Source organism: Neodiprion lecontei, chromosome 3, assembly GCF_021901455.1.
Source record: "Neodiprion lecontei isolate iyNeoLeco1 chromosome 3, iyNeoLeco1.1, whole genome shotgun sequence".
NCBI classification, from domain to species: Eukaryota; Metazoa; Arthropoda; class Insecta; order Hymenoptera; family Diprionidae; genus Neodiprion; species Neodiprion lecontei.
Window position 1 is genome coordinate 25,245,544 of NC_060262.1, and position 23,128 is coordinate 25,268,671.

Genomic DNA, 23,128 nt, shown 5'->3' on the forward strand with positions numbered 1-23,128 from the left:
ATTGTCCTGGACCAATACACTTTGATGAAGTTGCGCATATCGACGCGCCTCTCTTCTGCGCAGGTGGTACATTTATAGATATCCGCCATAACGAACGTCTACGAATTTTGTCCTACGGCGCTGATTTTCAAATTCCTGATTCTCCGTTCATCGATTAAGAACAATATCGATTGGAATTTCTTACGATTTATAGATGATTGAGCACTCAAGATAATTCTTAATATTCTGTACCTACCTGAAAAAAATTATTACGTCACAGTGCAAATGTATTTATATTTTTACAACGTAAAACATTACTCGTAATATTCATCAATTTACTATCTTGTAATAGAGAAGTTAAAGAATGTACAACAATCAGGCTTGATACATATTTCAGAACTAATTCTTTATCACCGGTACATGAATTTTCAATAATCACTGAAGCTTATGTAATTGAGTAGATTATCGGTCAAAACGCATCCTACAATTTTTGTACCGTAACCAGCGCAATCTTAGTAAATATCCACTAGATTCTGCAATAATAATTAACGCGTCACATTTCTAATGGTGTACGTATCGATTGCAAGATTTCGATGCCTGCTACTAGTTACACATTTTTTCTGACTCCATATTATCCCCTTATAATAGGCTTCCGACCTTCGGATCAACCCGAGGGAAGTACTAATTCGTGTTCCTAATTGACCGATAATACCTTGAAACAACTTGCCGTACAGACTTTCAGTATGTTTTTCAGTTTATTTAACAGTCACGGTAGGAACCATTTGACAAATTGAAATGGATACTATATTAGCTTTACTGGAAATTTGACGTATTTACTTGGTTGCCTTTCACACCAGAATTTTGCCTCAAAATATTTTGTTCCAGCGAAGTCTAGAACGACAGTCAGCTGAACTTTTAAGAATAACTTCGGCTGGTCTTTGATACTATACCTATTGTGAGGTTATTGGGGCCTTTTGTATTAATACTGAATTACAGAGTACCACTATTTTTCACCAGTAAACTATTAACTAACTACTACACTTCTAATACTTGAAGACTTTAGAATTAATAGAAGTCCATTCTAATAACACAGTATAATTCAAACTCACTTAACATTCATCACGAACCAATCTTTCTTAGTGTGTCGATTGCTATTCGGGCATGGAATAATAATGAATATGGTTTAAATGACGACCCTTGCAGATAAGTGGAGTACATTTTATCGCTGCAGTGTGTGGCCGATTATGGCAGGACGACCATTCTGATCAACAATTTAAAATTTCTTTCACGCGATTACGATTAAACTTTAGGTGTTCTTTATTTTTTTCATAAAATTATACAGTAAAAGCATCGGTTCACAAAGTGTCTTAAGGCAAAAAGACTATGTTTATGATATTTTTCGAAACAAGGGGGCACGTTTCAAAATTTCGTTAATTAAACATTATTCCATAACGCGCCGAAGCTAAACTTTTCACGTACGATTTGTCGCATTCGTGATGCTGTGCGTGAGATTGAAAAATTATTTCGGATGGAAATATTGAACAAGTTGAAGTGCCGACAATATTACTATTGATATATCGAATCTATCGGTAATATCATTGATTTAAACGTCTTTATTGCCAACGAACCTTAACGCTGATATTTTGTGAATGTAACTCTGTTGCGCACTATTTGATTTCGAATTCTCATTTTGTCACCACTTGTTTCAAAAAATAGTCAAATCCTGTTTACGAACAAGAGTCTATAATTATAAATGGCGGAAAATGCACAGAATCTTTTTTCGTAAAAGCATTCGTGCCTGATCCGTACTTAAACAAACGTTACAATAAAGATAACCATAGATTAGCCCTATAATCAAAGTATAGTTATTAATTGATAATTATCTAAAATATATACCTAATTTTATCGTAATCGCAATTAAATACAGTATAATATCATAATATTTGAAATAAATGCATTTTATACAAATAGATCTGTGGTACATTTACGTAAATTTGATTTCTCTAGTAACATATCTAATAAATAATTAATTATTGTTTATTTTCATTTATTTTATACCGTTAATTTATTAGACTTACATAGCTGACTCGGAACATACGAAATTACTTAATAATTATTTTATATATTCGTCCGAAATTTGAATTGAATCTTTTCGATCCTTACCCTTATCTTACATGTTATATGTAAATTGTAATATAATCAACCGATAGTACATGAAGCGGATGATGATAGCCCACCGAGTACGTCATGCATGTGTAATATTTTGCAAAGACGCCTTTGAGATGACCGTTAGGAAATGATTACTAGATGTAGATCCTACTCGTTTTGCGGTTAAAAATCTCCCCTGCTCCAAATAACTTATATTGTGACGTGATTTTATTCCGCGTTCGTTCCATTATAATTTCCATTTCACGATCTAATGCTAATTACAAAATCGGTATCATTTGAAAGGCTTCTTTGAGTATCGAATTAGTTAATTTTCAAATCGTGTGATTACATGAATGCGTTATGCAGTTTGATTACGTGACGAAACGATTATATCGTTGCGGGTAAGACGTGTAAGTTGAAAAGTATAATGTAGGTGACTATAGGAGAAAAAGGATATTCATCACAACTATTCAATTTTATTATTATTGTTATTATTATTGTTATTATTATTATTATTATTATTATTTACTTGTTATAAACCTTAATCGCACCGACAATCATTTTTGCCGACGAAATACGGGATTTCGATTAATTCCTAATTACTCATTTGCCTACTCTTTAACACAGTTCATGGTATTAACGTCGAGGATATACATTATACATACATCATTCACACATTATTTGCACATGCGATACCTCTTGCTCCGGCACTTGAGTTTTGCGCCGATTAATATTCATTTTAGATATTCATATTGAAGGTATGATCCGTGGTCGAAACTTCATTTAATTACGCGAATTTATCTATCCGTATACCATATCTTGACGGTTGAAAAAAATGTGTGACACGACATGCATTATTTTATTGATTGATTCACAAGAGTAACTCTTGAAGTCATCTTACGGAATGATTTTGCCAAGTTTCTTAGTATTTTCTCGGAGTGTATTTTTTATTTTCTTTATTTATTATCAATCGATATAAATAATGCATTACTTTACGCGGGAAATAAATCGTAAGTTCTAACATAATAAAAGCTGGAAAAAGCACTGAAGATTTGACACATACTTGACTTTCTTTCGTGCTTTAATATGAATATAATTATGTCAATTAACAGTAGGCGTATTATATTATAAATAAATCACTCAAATACTGTAGTAATAAAATCCTAATGTTAGCATGTATGTTGTGTAATATAATAAATATCGTCATTCCGCACGAATATTCAGCATACACAATAATGTGTGGTAGGAAAGAGTATTAAAGTTCTCAAATCTTTGTTATCCCTTTTTTGGCGTTCATTTTGCGACCACTATCAGATCATCATCGTGCTTGCGTGAATAAAACTCAAAATCGATCCACCCAAATTACATACAAATAGGAGGAGATATTATAATTCGTGAATGTTTACTTCTTCTTCGTTTCTCTGATTTTTAGAACCGGAATATAGCGTGCAGTTACGCATATTATACTTCGGTGTAAAAGAAATCTTTGCATTCACAAAACAGTTCTGATTACAATTTGCGACAGTTCAATCAAATTTACGAGGAAAAAAAACAGCTTTGGGAATTTAAGGGGGTGCCCTGGTCGATTTTGACGTTGACGTACGTATCTCCAAATATCGAAGTCTACGTATCGCAAACCTGAAAACGGGTTTGATAGGCCTATTCTATATGTGATTCTGAACAAAAATACTTCTAAACATTTTCATTCGACGAAATCGCTTTGGTAAATTCGTAGAATTCATGCCATTTCTTCATTTCTGCCTCAGATGAAAATGTATTGGAGTGCTTTTGTTCAGAATTGCGTATAGACTGGGGCTGCCCTTTTTTGGGTTCGAGATACGTAGACACCGATATTTGCAGATTAGCGTCGAAATCGATCAGGACACCCCCTTAAATATACTTCAACGTGATGAATCACACGCCAGGTTGCGATGAGATTGGCGGTATTATTTTATTATATAATTATTCCATTTACTAACGTTCATTTCTAAACACTAGCTTTTAATATTTACCATAATTATATGCCCTTAACAAGCAGTACCGTTATATCTACAAAATGTACAAATAATGACGATGACATAGAGTTATGTATCGATATTTTTTTCGTCTTCATGTCATTTCGCAGTGAGACAAATCCAACGCTGAAATTGAATAATACGTAAGTCTTGAAGTGGACGTCTTTTCTGCTCATTGTATAATATGCGCAATATAACAGTAAATATGTGAAATTCAAAACACGGGCGTTTTGATATTTAATAAAGATTTGACGTAGCGAAATTGCCATCGCAGTACGAAATTCATAGGAATACTCACACGTGTGAAACGGAATGAATTGATTTCAGTTTTTTATATCGTGACGAAAAATTTTGCTCTGGAATTCTTTCTTATTTTTGGACTACGTAATCATGAGATGTTTCTTTCGTTTAGAGTATGATTTCATCAATGACGGGTCAGTGATAATTGATAAATAAACGTAAGTGCAACGTTGAATACGATAACAAGATTTGGTCGGTGTAAACAGAGAAAGGATTTGTTGACTTTAGCAAATATTGCGATAGAAATATTTTTTTGTCTTTTTCGATTCAAGAAACGTCATTTGACACGGCAACAAAGTAATGTGAACACCAATAATTTGTGTTATCGAGCCAAACCATATTTATTTGAAGCAAAAATAACATGATCCTCGCTATTTTCGATAAGTTCAACAAATTTTGTGTATGTATGTGACTCTACTGTCTTGTGATGAGCTCGGTTGGTAAAAATTCACGATTTCGTTTCCTTAAAGATAGATTTTGGTAACTATGAGATGAACGATCAGCGAGTATTGCATATTTATAATGAGTTAATTATCGAAGATACAGACTGTTAGGACCTCGCAATATTTAACGATACAGACTTGGCGATTCGTACTCTATAGCATGGCTCGACCCCCACAACTATTTATCAATGTGTATGTATGGATTAATGTATTCCAATTTATAATGTATGTAAAAAGCCAAACATTCAAATACATCTATTATACAGAGAGATAGAGTTCTACTATTTCTTTTGACCTAACGAACAAACAGTTTTTAATTCATAGAGTTTATGTACCTATACATAATATAATTAATAATTATTTATTCCAACAACAAGTAAGTTAGTATTTGATAGCATTTCTTTTTTTCTTTTTTCTTTTTCATTCTTCAATCGTACTTTCTTCTTCAATATATCTCTGTATATTATATATTATATATATGTATAGATTGATATCAACACGTAATATTGATTATTTGTTTTTTATTTTCTTCTTTTAATTATATTTCTTGGTGAAAATGAATATGTGAAACGCGCTGAACTACCGGCGCCAGATTCAATAATCGTTGTCAATTTATCTATTCAAGTCCATCTATACGGATGAACTGAATCTGGCCATTGGGTGATTTTCCACATAATTCACGTGTTCACAGTCTATATTTTTCTTCTGTCTACCTCCGAATAATTTTTTTTTAATTCATTATTATATTTTGCAGTTTCGTTATTTTACACGTTCTTATCGCGAGTCGATGAGACATGAAGCGCATGATATATTTTCATCTAGCCTACAGTTGGTCGAGTTTATTTGATTTTTGGACACGAACCGTAAAACTTTTTTATTCATTGTCTGTTAATTTTTTTTTTTTTTTTCTACCTTTTTGCACCACCTTTTCTCACTTTATACATGGTATACCGATTCGACATATTATTTTCAATTCAATTTATTCATTATATTCAGTTACGTACTCATTTCATAGCCGGAGGCATACGTTATGTCGAGATGCAGTCGAACTGGTCAAAAATACGGTACGAATATCCGTATATTAACAGATCTCTATACACGCTTTATTCTTTACGCACGATATTCGAACTATAAAACAATAGAACGTCAGACCAAAAGACTTTCACGTAACAATCGCAATTTTCTGAAATAATCAAGACGTACTTGTAATTCAATTTCACGCATATATTCAGTCATCATTTTTTCAAATCATGCCAATTACTGCAAAAAGTTGTAACGTACAAATAAAGTCTTTGGGATAAATGAAAAAAAATAAATAAATTCTCATAAAGAAATCCGATTTCCAGCGAAACCACCGAAAAAATTGTTCTGATTATAACGAAATGCCGCACAAATGTCAGTGTCATTTACCCATATATATGTATTAATTTAGTTAGACATACACACCGATAGCACATGGTATGTATAAATACCGACAAATTTACATATGCGGAATGATGAATACGTGGATTTCATTTTTATACAAAAGTGACAATAATTAGTCTGGCAGTATTCTATTATAGTAGTATATAAGTAGAAATGTTACGAATCACCAGTCGACCGGGAAACACCGAATTGTTGAGTTCGTGTGAATTCGGTGTATGTTAGTTGTGGCTTTTTTCATCCCTGAATCGGTTAACGGTTACACGAGCAATGCTAATATCCTGCTCTTCCCGAATCGAGTGATACATTTGTAATTATATAAATTGTGAAACATCGTCAATATGTTAAAGTTTTCAATATATGTTGTAACGTACGGAAACCTCTGTTATAATATTATATATGTATAGCGGTTACGCCCGTCGCGATCACAAAGCCACAAGGATCGCAATTCGTGCAAATGGATCACCAGAACCATAGTGCAGAGAACCGTTCGTCAGAAACTTAATTAAAATTCTTCGAGAAATGTTCATCGATCCTCTAGCTCCGTACACCTTCTGTTCTTTTTATTGAAATTTTTTTCTCTCGCGATGATTTTATACTCGTTATAGGTAATACCTATCTACTTGGTACGATTATAACTAACCCGTAGAATCGTCCCCCGGACAATTCCGAATAAATAATAGGCTATAACCTCGCTTGAGGCTGAGCGATTATCGTTATTAGTATTGTTAACAATATTTTTATCATTAATTTTATTATCATCGTATTCATTACAATTACAATTATTATTATCATTATATCAATATTTATTCATTATTACTATTGTTTTATTTGTATTTATAATTATATATATGTATATATTCTTCTCGTCACTCATATTTTGTTTTTCGTTTAAAATAACGCGAGAGATTCCTGTAACCCTTGCAGATCGTACGTATTCATATGCGTATAATCTGTCTCGTGTCAATTTCCCATACAGTGTTTGAATCCTTACTCACGTGGCTCGATGTATATCTCAAGGGAAAATATTTTCTAAACACAGCTTTGTTATACGTAAGAAATTCAAGAGTTAATCGTACGGGCTGCGATACGTAACAGGTACATGTATGCTAGGCGGCGTGAAAGAAGGAATGAATTTTGCAAGGTATGAGAAGAATGTGGGGCGGGGGAGGGGGGAGGTGAATCAGTCCTGTGCACCGTTTCTACCTCATCTTTCGGTCCTTGTCACAGGAAACTTCTCCGATCATTGGAATATTATACGGTCATCAGGTGTGAAGGGTATAGATTACCGGTTAAACTTCCTACGTAAAACTTTCGACGCAACTTTTTCCCCGTCTCTCTGTACTTTACAACGAAAAAAAAATAAAAAAAAAATCTAGCGAGTAACGTTGAGTTCGACTGGACGAAGAAATTGGATATTCACTCGAGCAAAGATCAGCCGTTTCAAGTTTATAACGTTCGCTGGGCATTCTCGAACGCAACTCAAATCACTCAGCCTCGAGACACACTATTGACATAGCCATTGGTTTACAATTGTTATTTCACCTTCTGTTTCTCGTCTTATAATATATTTTTTTGAAAATCTCGTTCCTTTCTTCCCTCGTCCAAACTTACAGCAACCACTTGGCTATGAGAATCATAATTAAGTGGGGTCCGAGCGTAGCTAACGACGCACTTCCGTTCACCTGTACGTCGCTGTCCTTCAGGAATACACCGTCGATAACGTGAATTATACCGTTGGTGCACTCGACGTCTGGACGGAAAACGTGGATCCATTCGTTCTGCCACTGGACGTGGTAGCCTGGAACATGATAAAGGCAAAATGCGAATAACTTCGATTTGCACGCTGCGTCCTCACTCGATGCGAAATTTTCTCGAGGAGATAAGAGCATCTGCTGCAGTGATTTTTATGGGCTGTCATTCGCAGGCGTAATGACGAAGGTTGTTGCAGGGAAGTCTCGTTAAAGATGTGCAGATATTTTACCCTGCAACGGGAATCGCGTTCATAATCGTATACGCACGCTCAGGTTATATACATATTATATCTTCGGAGTTTAGATGCATATACGTATATAATACTTGGTGTGTACACGTGTGCTTGTGCAAATACAAGGGATGCATAGATAAGGGGGGTAAACGCCTTGGCGTGTATAAAAGTTTACACCAACTTTAGCATAGCGCGCGCGCTCGATCTGATTAGGGGAAATATATGCGCATAGCTGCAAAATCGGAGGGTATAAGGGGAGTATATGTATACGTGATCGGTGATAAAAATGGGCGATAAGTGTAAGTACGTTGTCGAGAAAACTGATTTGAGAGTTTTGCAATCCGAAAGTGAAGGGAAGCATAACCCATCTCGGGAGAAATGGAACCAACCATTGATGTAAGATTCTCGAGAATATCACCAAGGATAAAATGAGATGATTGACGTAAGATTAACATGGCTGCCGTTGATACGCTTCAAATTTTAATTTGGCTGCCTGATAACTTAGAGCACTCGTAAATTATTGAAACTATCTCCACGCCAAATAATATTACGGCAAGAGTAGGTAAAGCATCATTTGATTCTCGAAAAAAGACTAAGAACTGCGAAATCGACTCACAAAATTAATTCGTGTGAGCTTGTATATTTATTGCCTATCGGCACGGCGTAAGACTTCATCGTGAAAGTTTAAATATAAAAATTTATGTAACGAATTTAATAATTTTGCCGTTAAGGTGAGTTGATTGGGGTTTCATTCGAATATCGGTCCGCAGTAGGGGAGAGGAGGGAAAAATGGGACCCGTGAGGTAGGAATAACGTCAGATCAGGGGTGGTTAACTTCTCGCGATCATGGCGCCCCAAATTCGAGGGGCTCGTTGAGCTTTTTACCTGGGTCATGATAAGGCCCTCAAATCTTTTGTTCGAGTATAAAAGCGCGTGTGATGGTTTCGAGAATTTTGAAATTTAACACAATTGCTTCTGCGTTTGGCCTACAAATACATCTCAAGCGTTATCGATATTTTTTGAAATCCCATTTGATTGTAGAGGGGGCCCATTTTGCCCTTTACCTCCCTACATAATGCTTGACGCCAGATTTTCGTTCGATTCAAGATTCATTGTGTGACAACAAAAGCGCAAATGGCTAGTCATAGAGAGAGCTAGAGAGTCGAGAATGAGTTGATTCAAGGTACATAGCACTTGATTAAATAATTGATGTAACTCGAGTCACAGAATTGCACCTTAGGTGATTATCTTCACGTCTATACCCTCGACTCTGGCGCCTTTATTTGCTCAAAGTTTTCTCATTTACGGGTCGAGCAAATCGACGTGACCTCTTGCCAGTATGGTCCGAGTGTCTAAATACTGTCTACTTTCGCGTTTCTCGACTCGCCCGCTGCACGCGAAACTTTTCTTGTTATTTGCTTTCGCGAAGCCAAACACATTTATTATAGGTGCAACGTTTAACTACGAAAGTGTACAAAAATTCGGAATAGAAATAAATATCCCGGTATCACTTTCCGAACACCAAAGAAATTGCGGAACGTCTCAGACCTATTTTGACATTTTTTCCCATGCGTGCGTGCACCTCATAACGCGCAGCGTTGACTTGCGAATATCTGCACGTCTGGCTCATGCGGGAAAAAGGTTTTGGGATATCGTGGAAACGGAACGAAATGGCGTTCTCGAGGATAAAAATAAAATGACTCGAGCTGTACGTATACGTGGACTTCCATACGTATGCACACGTATGCTTCCGCGAGTATACCTATACACGCGAACATATAATAAGGATATTATGGGCAGTACCTCCAGCTACGCTAGGTTCGCCAGCTTGAGGCTGTAGACCAACGGCGTGAACGACTTTTGAATATTTATCACCGCTTTGCTCAACTTTGTCAGAGGGTGTTAAGTAGAACGAGTGCCAATCCAACCGTTTCCACGGAACTCGACGTTTTCCAACTATTTTAAAGGAGATCCCAAGGAATCTAGCCTCGTATTGTACATACATGTATATATACATTAGGATATATTGCCGTAGAGTTGACAAAATTATTATTATTATCCTGACTTCATTGAACGAAAGTTTGACGTGTAATATTTTCGAAAACGTTTAGTACCGTATTTTCCGGGCTTATTTTTATTATGTCCGCAGTTACAGTTGGTGAGAATTTATATTGAGAATGTGACAAAAGTCCCGGTAACAACTGTCTCCATTGTCCAGTTATTTTCTTAAGCGGATTTGTCATCATTAAAGCTCAAAATATAGCTTTAGTGAAAATAAATGGACTATTTTTGTTAGGAACATGACTGCAACAAATTTTCAACGATCAGATCAACAGAATGTGAGCTTTTGTAGGGGACATAAGAGGACAAGTTTTGCACATTGGGTATTCACTCATAACATAGAAAATATTTTCACTCAACGTCTTTGGCGAGAAAACGTTCAACAACTGAGCCAAAGAGTGCTTCGATCATCAACGAATCTGAACTTGAAGTCGAGTAGTTGAAGGGTGTGCAACGAGTCGAAGGAGCTACCTTCTTATTCGTCGTTATACGGATTTTTGAAAAACACTTTACCGAAAACGAGTATTAATGCGATCAGCCGAGAGTCGAGGTTGAAAATGTTGGTCATGTATGAATATCTGCATCAAATAGTTGTCGTTATAGTTGAGAATTACCGGTACTGGATAATGGCAATAAATGGTGAATTTATGCGACCGTTAATATCGGAATTTTCCTCGGAAAAGTAGAGGCGATACAGCAGTATTTGCAGACCAACGGAGGTTGTTCAGATAGCATTTAATGCTAATAGAACCCCAAGGTTATGGGTTGGAACGATACGCGGAGCGTATTATAGCGTTTAGAATTTTATAGTTTGTATTATTACGGGTACACGACCGGTTCGGTGTATCGCGCGTTACGTATACGCGACTGGGGTACAAATGTTATCTCGAGACTCGAAAGTGCCGTCTCCGTTGTGCACGAACTTGGGCTTGTCGTATGCAGGTATACGCGAAATACGACGGAAGAGTTATTAGTTTTCTTCCATGCTTTCGTACGAGGATAACTACTTTGGTCTGGTATACGTATACGCGTAAACGCGAGATGTAATCTTCAAGAATACAGTGCCCGCATAAGGGAGGCGAGGCCACGGTTTCGCGGTGTGATAACGAAGGACTCACCGAGAACAATGTTCTCCAGCCGACAGAGAATTCCAGCCGCGCTACTGCTGTTGAGAAATTCTCTGAAGCAGCCCGACTGACGAAGCTTATCTTGTTATGGTTAGTAAAATACATAGAATAGTATCACGGAGAGTGTCACGGGCATTTCGTGCCGCCTCACTCAAAACTTGGCGCTAAAATTAAACGCTTCCGAGCTCTATTTGTATGCCACGTATTATAGACAATTTTTAGTAACCAATTAAACCCGTTACGGGCCATATCCAGCACTGACCTGAACCACCTAATATTCAAGTACCGCGGTATGGTGAAATTGTTATCCCTGTTGCCCGACAGGTGGATGAAGAGGTAGTGCGTTAAGTAATATTAAATCGCCAATGGTTGGATTGTACTTGGAGAAAAGTGGCTTAATTAAAACCACAAGGTTAAAAAACTTTCGGAGGTTGGAAAATTCCTTCATCCGATATTAACGGCTGTACCATACTCGCCCTGCGATTGGTCGTCGATTCTCTCGCTCTCATCGTCGTTTTCTGATACAGCTGCGGATAAGTACATGCAGAGAGATTCGATTAAAAGAGACACCTAATCGCGTCCCGTTTTTTCTGACGCGTAATTTTTAATTTAATTTGTTTTTTTTTTTCCTTCCTTTTTCTATTCATTTTTTATCCCTTTGTTCTTCGCTTTTGTCACCGCGATTCGAGCAAAATCAAAGAGGGATAATTTGGTCGGGTTAACGGGGGGGAAATTGATGCCTGGGTAGTCTATCGAATTCATTCAACGGCAGTAAGCGGGTCTCCATTCGTTGGAATCTACTCGATCAAACGGACCGTTTAACAATTTTTGTGTCAATTTCAAAATCGATAACGCCGTTGACAGGGAATTGCTTTTCTCGTGCAGTAGTGGGTATATGTAGAAATGGATCGGGAAGAGGATGAGGAATACGCCGTCGTGCGCCGAACGAGAGAAGGTAAAAAAGATCAAGAGACGAGATGAAGGGAGGCATCGAGTCGCGGGTTTATACCCGCAGAAATAGGAAACTTGTCTGACGATGAGGGGAGAAAGGTGTATCATCGGTGGAATGTGTGCTTCGTGGTTTTTCTTCAAAGAGATGAAAATAGAATATATTTAGAGAAGATCACCGAGGGTAACTTCACCTCGCGCGTTACGTTTCTAGGATAAGGATTATTCGTGGTTTATCTCAGTGTCTGCATTTATCGTTTAGTACATCGAGTAACGAGTTTCCAAAATAACGGGGTTGCTTTTACGGGAATTTGTATAATGTCCGACAGTTAAAAATCTGGACTGTATTGATTGTCTTTGATTTTTTTTTTTTTGGTTTTTTTGTCATTAATCGAAAATGTGCTTGTCGTGTGATAACAATTTTCAGGTAGAACGTAAGAGCTGCGAAGACGAAAAAAAAAACGCGATTTGAAAGAATAAATGAAAATAAAAAGCTCAGTGCCTTCCGTGATCCTATTAAAAACTTTCACACGAATAAAGCTGCAGGGTGCGAACTTTGTGTCGTTATATCTATTTGAACTTTACGTTCTTGCAATAGCGCGTTCTCTGTATTTTCCTTAACAGTATGAAAAGCTGTACTTCTTTTCAATAGCCTCAAAATTTTTACCTTAGTTCTCTATTCATTGTGTACAACACAGTTTTCGTCCTGAAATGACGATCAGTTTTACAACGACGATTAATCGAAGAAAAACTTTTACATCAGAATTTCACGCGACATATATTTCCGTAGATATTATATCACACAGGCAAAAGAATTTGCCTTCGTGAGAATGTTCGACGTAGTGACTGGCATGCAGGAGAGCAAATAGTTGAATCAGGATCCTGGGAAGGACCAAAGTTTCGAGTTTCGGTAACCCGGTAACGACTAACCGATTACGACGACGGTAAAGTTTAAGAAAAGTTTTTCACTACGTGCCAGCCAATCCTGTTCCTGCAGTGTTTTTAAAATAAAGACCTACTGCCCTTGTAATGTATATACATATATATTATATACGTGTAGGTGATACTTACTTTCGCCAACTTCCTTCACGTGTAGTTTCAAAGTATCTCTCATTGTCGGCAGGATCACGGTGTCATTGAAGTACATGTCTTTCAGCTTCGCCATCGTATAGGCCTGGTCGGCTACCACCAGGTGTCGCTGCAAGATCTGCTCAGCCTGTAGATTGAAAAACAATTTTTCTAAAAATGACTCTTCTCAAGATCGAGTCATCGAAACTGGTTCAATTTTGTTCCGAAATCAGTTGAATACTTTCAAGAGTTAATGGCTTTTAAATTTTTAGGCAAATGCTTTAAGCTATACTAATTAAATGTGCGAAATTCCGGAAATTTTCTATTTTTGTCTGGCAGCTTTAATACCGTAAGTAAGATAGAGTTGCCGTTCCGTGATTGTTGTACTGCAAAATCTGAAAGGATTTGGGACAAACTTCTTTTTTAAGCTAACGCCTAGTTTTTCAAATAACTTTGAGAAAAAGCGTGTTATTTTTCTTTTGAATTTCGCGATCAAAGGAGTTCAACCGCTACATTTGCTTATTTCGCAATACTTTCGACCAGCTCTCAATATCACGGCAAATTGGATCCGGGTATCTTGTAACTCGACTCAGGATCAAAATGGATGATATTGAGAGCCGTATTTCCGGAAGTAAGCCTTTGTTGCATACGGGGGTATACATATTAGGTATGTCAGATTGTTTCCCCGCATACGTATTGACATGAGGCAATAAGACTATTCGGAAGAAACGATTGAATGGAAGAGCGGTTCTGTCTTACGTGGTAAGAGTATTCGGGCATAAACAGCTTCTTGTAAGTCGAAGGAAATTTGATTTCGGCTGCTTTCCAGGCGAAGTCACGGGGCACAAAGTAAGTGAAACGCTTCCTCGTGTCGTTCAGTTGGTTGTTGAAACCTCGCCGCTGCCCAAGGAAATAGGTTGAGCTGTAAAACGAAACAGATAAAGTTAAAACCCGCGACCTAGAAAGGAAAGATACTCGGATCGACGAATTCGATATCTTTTTTCTCAACTTATTCTCAACTTATACTCCATTGCATTCCGAAATCTCTTTCTTCGTAAAATTCCCCGCGTCATATAATAATCCATTTCACATTGAATAGGACAATTTTTTTGTAAATATTTTATAGTTGGCTTAACTAGCGTAAATTTACTGTAGAACCGATTTCAAAGATACACAATGTTAAACTGATATTTAATCAGGAAAATCAGTTCAGGTGTTTCTCTCATCTGTCTAGATATATTAGAATGATTGTTGAAAACGTTAGAATCGGTCATATTTCGAGCCGATTTACACCGGACGATAGTAGGAGATAAATATTATAAATCTTGCAGCAAGGCACGTAAGAAAAAAAAATTAGACGCAGGACATGAGATATGAGATTTAGCTTACAGGCATGACACTTTTCCTGGATGGTCTCTGCAATTTTTCGTTTTCCCTCTTCTGTCTTATTCTGTCGCAAAATTATATCATTCGCGTGTTAGTTCAAAAACGCTATAACTTTTTCAACAACTTGACGAGAAATGTGAAAAACTTTACTTCCCCACGTAGTTAAAAGCATCTCGTTCGCCCAATTTCAATTTTCTCGTTATTCAAATCCTAAGACGATCAGGAAACCGGTTCAAATTTCAAAGGGGTAAACGTGAATAATAATAATTGCAAAAAAAGAAATAACTCAATGCAAAACACCTTGATTTGCATGTGCGCAGTTTGTTTGTTTGTTGATTGGTGTTCAGAGTTTATTGTCGGACCGCATGTTTCCGGTGGGTCGAAAGATCGATCGGTGATTATTCCACTTGTTTATATATTTCGGTTCACCGCACGCACCGATTATTTGACCCGCTGTTAGAATTGAACCGCGTTTGCAGTAAAGTTTGCCATCAGCGTTTTTGGCGCTCGAAAAATTGGCACGTTTCACGCGTTTAGCGGTTGTATACCTGCATCAAATATACATGCCCGCAATCGCCGTTGTTCATTTGTGCCAGGCGTGTAGAAGACACATTCTACCACTTGAGCAAATATTCGGATCACGATACACGGCGGGAGATGTCGAACATGCATATTTGCTGGAGAAAAATTATACCCACAATCAGTCAAACCGATTGTTATACCTCTGTGTAAAAGGATTCTCTATCGCATGCAGAGAAATTTGTGTCACGATATTACAGTACTGGACAGAGTCTGTTTCAAATGCAGCACCATTTTTTTCCAATGAAAATGCGTTTCAAATTGTTCAAATTATATATCGAAATCAGATCAGTTGAATTTAGTAGCTAATTGATATTTTATGGAAAAACTGAACTTTTTTCGTTAGTTTCGACTGTATAACTGCGAGATTATAAAGGGGCGGGGTTGAAGTTTCGAATTTGAACAGTTCCGAAAGCACCTAATTATGAATGATTCATCGGCCAAACTTGAAGTAAAGAAACCAGACTTTTACGAAACAACGAATTTTCGAATGGTCCGAAACCCGACGGCTCAAAGTTTCGAGATGCAAGCTTCCGAAAATTCAAGTTTCGACAGAGCAAAGTTCCGATAGACTGAAAGTTCTAGAAATAAAGTTAGGATAGAGTAAAATTCAGAAATGATTGTCCAGGACTACGAATGTAAAAATATCGAAAATCCAAAACAAAAAAAATAAATATCAAAGTGGTGAAATTTCATTGTGCCAGAAATTTACAGAACCGAAAAGCTTCGATCATTCCGTCTTTCGATGTTTCAGATTTTCAAATTTTCTCATTCCAGTACATTCTAGGAACTTTGACTTAACGGAGTTACACCCTTTAAGAATTTTGTCTTTTGAATCGCAAATAGGCACCGATACCCTGAAGACTCGTAAACAGATTCGCTCCGCTCGAGGGTATAATTCGCAAAGCGAAATCGCCGAGGAACCAGGACCGTTTGATATCGCGTCTATTGCCTCGTTTGGATGTTTAACAGGGTGATGGAATGGTGACGTCACCATCCATCCACCGCATCGAGTTGCTGTGCAGCCACCGGCGTATCGTATAAAGCAGGTAATGGCATTAAATCTATAACACGCAACCCGTAGTTTCTGCTTCACAGTGGTCGTCGTGGGTAACGTATTGCCGGCTGATAGATGGCGGAGATACGTGCAGTGTGTATGTAGGGTCGACCTAATGGCTATTATCGTAATGAAACTAGCATCGGGTCAGACGATACGTGATATGCCATTTCGCCCAATAATTTTCGCGTCCGCGGTACAGCTGCCTCTGCATTTAAATTCGCCGTTCACCCTCAAGCAGGAATACGATTCGCCAATTTGAAAAATTTCTCATTACATGATATACTTTCATGTTTATCAACGTTACAAACTCTCGTGTAGAATTCGTGTTATTTGAGGTATCAGGTGAAATACCGCAGTAATTCGAACAAAATTTCAGACTTGACAGAGGTCGGTGAGTAATTTCTTTTACTAGAAATAAATATCTAAAATTAGTATCCTTTCATTTGGCCGATCCGTCCTGAATCAATTGGCGATCCCTTTGAAGGATAATTTTTCTGAAATACGCGCACCTTTTTTGCCTCGTGTTTCTCATCTGCAGACCTTCCGTATCACTCGGTTGAATGATCATAATTTAAATGAGTATTGTTAAACAAAAATTTCTATCACTCCTCAATAATACATGTAAACAACAATGAAATGATAATTTAAGCGTTTAACCTTTCCTCCAGAAAGCTGAAGTGAAAATAATCGTGATACGTCAAATATTGGGATGAAATCAACTTACTCCGGGAGCATGAAGAAAAGAAATAAAGAGAAGAAAGGTAACCTTAGACGATGTGGAAAAGTTACGTATTATAGTGACATTCATTTTCAATAATATCGTATAAGCTTATTTCCTCACGCCGAGCGATAGGAAAAAAAAATAACATAGACAAGTTTCGTGATTGATTTTCATCGTTTTACATGGAGAGTTAAATGAAAAAGGCATTCGAAAAAAAAGCCTTTGTACCGTAATTTCCAAAGGGTTATAAAGCTCAAGAGGAACACGGCTAAAGTGCACGTATTTAAGCTCTTTCTTCTCCGCTAATGCATCGTGCAATTTGTCCTGACAATATCATGTTGCGAAAAGCAAGTTAAGTACAATTTCCACAAGATCTGCAGCGAGATAATATCGAATCAGATTTGTCTCGTCGCATGGCATTCATTATATAAAGAGATTTGAATGCAATGGAGTTTCTGAAAGGAGAGTTAACGGTGCGCAAATTGAGCCATTCGTTTCGAGAGAAACAATTATATCGAATGTGGCTGCTGAATTATTCCGCATTGAAGCTTCACCGACGATATACTATAAAAGCACAATTATCGTTTCTCCTGATTGGAATGCAATGCAATACAAAGCGATTTCTCTCCGAGTACCCTGCGACCGGAATAGAGGTAAATTAATAGCTAAAAAATGTGAAACGGAGGTGAAAGTTTTCCGAACGTGAATTGGTCAGTTGCAGAAAAGAATTAAAATTAGGGAAGTTGGTGTATAAATTTTGAAAGACGCTGAGAAAAGCTGTTTTTTCTTTGCTGTATAGTTACGCGCATCGCTTGAATTGAAAAAAATCCCACTTGCATCCCTTTTTAATCCCACTCTTGAATAATCCTAGGTACTCACTTCAGCATCGGGTCGGTCCTCAGCTTCTCCTGTATCGTTGTGTAAGGAACACCGAGAACTCTGTCGATAATGTGAATAATCCCGTTCGTAGCCGCGATGTTCGGCGTGATAACGGTTGCATTGACGCCGCCTCCTTCGACGGTGATCGTCTCGTTCCCACTCGGTCCTTGAACTACGTTGAAGTAAAGACTTTTTCGCTCAGCCGCCGTTGCGACCTGAAATATCTGAGATTAACGGCACGTTCAGCAACTGTTCGAATAAAGGTCGCACGTATACAGGTATAATAAAAATTGTCATATACGACATTGAATCACGTTCTTACAGGCATGCTGCTGCAAGTCCTTAGTGCGAGGACAATATAATTATAACGTCGCATGCAGATTGCATATCAGAATCGAAACGTAAAATTGAACAAACACATCCGCTGAAAACGAGTATTATTTATCTAGATGAAGACAAAATTATTCACATTTCACATTCACGAATTCACACGGACAAAAAATTAAACGTAGCTTATCATGCAATGATCTCCGCAAAGGATAAGATTATTCTAATTTTCATCTAGATCATCGAAAGGATAACGATAAAAACGGGAAATACTTGGAACTTAACGAGCAAAAAGAACTGTAGATTCATAAAAAAAAAGAAAGAAAAATTTAGCGATGTTGCGAATGATTTTAAAACAACGAAAAATTTGTTGAGATCAAGTAAAATTTAGTTCGAGCACACGTCCTCCCCCCAACTTCTTCAACAATCTCTTGACTCTACCTGCTAACTCTTCCACATTCCTCGTAGTAACATTTAGTCTCCATCCTGTCCTCCTATTTCCATCCATCCTCACGTCACTCGCTTTCGCCCTTACTCCGCTAATTCTATTCCCCACTATTCTGGATTCTCACACCTTTCGTCCATTCGTACGCTTTGTCTCAGGCCCACTTGTATTCCAACGTTCGGTCTAATCGACTTCCGTTCCATCCTTCGTCAAAGACGCTCCTATTCCGACGTTGGTATAGCCGATTTCAATTTCAAGTTTCAACCTCGGTTCTACTCTAAATATTCATTCCAACTATTCCTAATCCATTTCACCTAGTTACGAAATTACAACCTTTCCCAGTTCTAATAAAGCATTTATACAATCAAAAATATAACTAATCTATTTCATTATCACTTCTTCCATCATTCCTGGATCGAAGACAGCGACGAGACTGGACCCGAATTTACCCAAAATAAAATTTTGTGTGGGTACAGAGGTGGTTCGACAACCGTTCGTCGAATCAACCCCCATCTATTTCGTAACAAGTGAATTGCGAACCTTTTTTTTTACAGAAATACATTATTAATGAATTATTTACTGCCGTAAAATTATATCGGAGTCTAGACGTCGAATGGTGTTACTTGTGTTTCAGAATAAAGCAGTTCGTCTTACTTTCGTATCATGGCAAAAAAGATGAAAATGGACAAGAATTTTATTTATAAAATACCTAAAGGTGTAAGATGAATTTGCCTCAGATATATATGACTTTATTAAATAAAAGATGTGGTGAATTTACCAAAGATGATTATCTTGCAACGCTGTCGATGTCCGCATTAATTACGTGCGCGAACAAGATCAAAGCAAGCAATTACAGAATTCCCCGGTACACGGTGAAAGCTCTCAGCTCCTCTACTTGTCAATCAACGTGATAGAGTCCCGATCCTGACGTGAGATACGTATTAGACAGAAACTATCCGGATTTCGTAAGCCGATACGGAACATCTTTGATGAGAATGTCACGAAAGCTCAATATTATACCTGTATCATAGTAACGTGATTTCAACATTTAGAAGCGATTGCGATGCTATGGCTCGGCAATGATTTGTCAACTTTAGCGTTACAGCTTCTTTCCAATCGTAAGCTGCACCACGCAGCTGATTTGCATCGCTCTTCCACGGCGCAGCCGCTGTCATGTTAATTCGCTATTGCAGGGTTTCGTGTTTTATGCATGCTTTACTTTTCGCTCCTTCGTCGTTCCGCTGCACTCGAGACACACACACACACACACACACACACATGCACACAACCCTTGAAATGCTGATGGGATAACGAAGGTACAGGCTACTCTCTCTCCATCTCGACTGAATAGTCCGCACTTTGAGGTGTCTGACAATCCGTGCGTTAAGAATATAAATTGGATGCATTACTCCGGAATTTATATACCAGGTACCTTGGTGAATATCATCGCATTTAGATACCGCTGCTGCAACGATCTATGAGTCGGGGAATTTCATTAATTTATCGTATCGACCTGCACGCCTCATCTTATACATCGCACAAAGGAATTTGCATGTTGAAACGAGGAGGCGATCGATCGATTCGTCATTACAATGAGAAAATTAATATTTTTCTCAGACAGTGAGAGAAAATAGAGAAAAAGAAAAACACATGTCACAGACTGCATCTAATTTATCTAGAATTCTTTCTAATTATACCAAACTAGACATTTGCTTTTGACGGAAAATGTTTTGCCTTTGGGTAACAGGCGAATATACCTATGCAGGTAAATTTGCAATGTGAACTTCCGTGAAACTTCCAGCCGCGGTATTTGCAGGTTACCGAGAAAAAAAAAAAAAAATGCAATTGTATATCGCAAACGTTGTAAAATGGTCTGAAAAAGAGTATTTTTCTGTTATTTCTGTCCAGACAAAAAACAAACAAAACGGTAGTGAAATGTTTTGTTTCTTTGCATCGTTGCTGCAGTGCTGCAATGCAGTGCACTGGATAATCGATGAAATCTCGAATACACGGAGATACGCCGTCAGTCTCGTCACTCGATGATCGACGTATTGCGACAAGGCGAAATCGATTTCGGTTCTGGATGACAATCCGAGGCGAGGTCTGTAATCTGTTCCGATAACAATTCCTATACCTTTCGTGAGAATAATCTATCGGGCCAATGACTCGGGATAGGTAAATGGTGATTGAAAAGGCGATACATACATACACACTCTATCTGCACGTACAGCGTAAGGCACGAAGAGCTATCTCGACTGTCATAATACGCTCGTTCGACAAAGAACGAGCCGCACGGCTATTACTAATTTAGTGCCACTGCACCGTGATCACCTGCCTTGTGTTTAGGACGGAATATCTAATCTCGTGCGCGGTGCTAACTGTGTTTCAATGCGCCATTAAACTACGGTAACACGCATAACGCATCGCGGGGTATCGCGATGCTAATTGGACGTTGTGTCTAATTATCTCGAACGGCGTTGCAAGCGCGTGAACTGTCCACGTTTGTCGCAGCTTGCGATTATAACTTGCAGTGAGGCGGTGAATTTTAGGAGATTCGTTCTATCTGCTTTATTACGGTCGTATTGTATCGTAGATTGAGAATTTATCGAATCATTCTATTCGTAAGCTGCAAGCGTTCCGTTTAAAATAATTACACTGAAAATACTGGAATTGTAAACAAAAGGCGAGAAAAGCTCAGGTATCCGTCCTTGCTTTCAAACCGCTTTGAAATTCGTAACAAAACTGGGAGATTCGTTCCATTTCACTCTACAATGGGTTATTCTATTCAGAAAACTATTTTATACCTGACCACGAAACACTTTTTCACTTTGACTACACTGTTTCAGTGACTTTGTAGAAGGTAATATTCGGCGCAAAACAAAGTTACGTAAAGTGAAATCGAACGAATCTACAAGATTTTTTACAATTTTCAAGCGCCTTCCATCGAAACACATCGACATCCAAGCTTTTGTTAATACAGTTGAAATATTTTTTATTTTTGTATGCCTAAAGAAATCTTCGAATACAATAATTATTTAATAAATATACAATGTACGACTATCGCGTAAGAAAATTAATAAGAAGTAAAAATTTCTAGCCGACTAATCTACCTGTAAGATGGCTGAATAAAACTTCTCGCATCCCGCAATTCTTATCGATACGTGCAGAATTTCTGCGGTCATTTATTCTCACTCTTATGCGAATTTGGCTCCACATATTGCGCAAACAAACGGCGGGGAAAAAATCGTATATCTCAATCACGTCACGTCAATCCTGGCACCAGACTTTTCCAGATGCCATTGGCACAGATTGGTGCGACCGATGGCGCGGTATAAATTGAATATATATATAGTTATATATCAATATCATATACTTATATATATAAAAAGCTGCACGAAGTTAGTTAAATCGATATTAAATATATTCATCTTTACTCGACCAATTTCGCATTACCAAGTCAAATAAAACGTTCGTCATTTCAATGGAGCGGTTGCGATTATTGATCAAAGGATAGAAGAAATACGAAAGAACGAGGCAAAATTTTTACATATTATACATTGCATGAACGTATTATTACTCGGTGACTTTCCGGAATTTTTTATCCTTCTCTTGGATTCATTACACGACGTTTTTCATTTCACTTCCAAATTATATGTGAACTGATACCGATTTCGCGGGGTATCGAGTAGAAGCTCGTATAATTGTTTACCAGATAAATTGAAATTAGTATTCTGTAGTAACTAAGCGATGCCGCGGTGAGCAACGCTGAACAACACGGAACGCACTACTAATTAAATTTCTGAATATATAACCATTAAATTGGAACTGTACCAGTAATACTGATTTCCTGATTACCCGACTGTATAATGATTCTCTGCATGTACGAACTGTTGCGTTGCAAAATTCTCTGCTTCTCACATTTTTTTTTCTACTAACTTACGAATACTGTACAGGAGGAATGTCGGTACCCAATAGCTGTAATTCGGATAATTAACCGACGCGACGGACATATCGACGCGTTGAACATAGGCATAATTGCTAGTTGATAGGCCAGCTGTAATTGATACATCATTCGATAAAAGGTATAATTGAGCAATGCATTCCGTCGGCGTAAAGAAAACCATATTGAAGTCAGTAGAGAAATTTTACGCGTCGGAGTGTCGAGAAAAAAAAATATCTAGTACGCGAAATATACCGTGTATGCAACAATTATAAAAAAAGATATTTTCATAT

General features: G+C 37.6%; 1 protein-coding gene across 8 annotated transcripts in view; it reads right to left on the reverse strand.

The window, feature by feature from the left end:
• Window positions 1–1,278: 1,278 nt before the first annotated feature.
• The window catches only part of LOC107224653 (fasciclin-1), a 223,895-nt gene continuing 202,045 nt past the window's right edge, over window positions 1,279–23,128 (reverse strand). For 6 of the 8 annotated variants that reach the window (XM_046733508.1, XM_046733507.1, XM_046733505.1 and 3 more), the window contains 4 exons: window positions 18,124–18,347; window positions 14,258–14,420; window positions 13,502–13,646; window positions 1,279–8,108 (listed from right to left, as the gene is read on the reverse strand). In XM_046733508.1, the coding sequence (XP_046589464.1) occupies window positions 7,918–8,108; window positions 13,502–13,646; window positions 14,258–14,420; window positions 18,124–18,347 (723 nt within the window). In that variant the 3' untranslated portion in view covers window positions 1,279–7,917. The remainder of the gene's footprint in view (window positions 8,109–13,501; window positions 13,647–14,257; window positions 14,421–18,123; window positions 18,348–23,128) is intronic. The other 2 variants (XM_046733510.1, XM_046733506.1) reach the window with 1 other exon arrangement.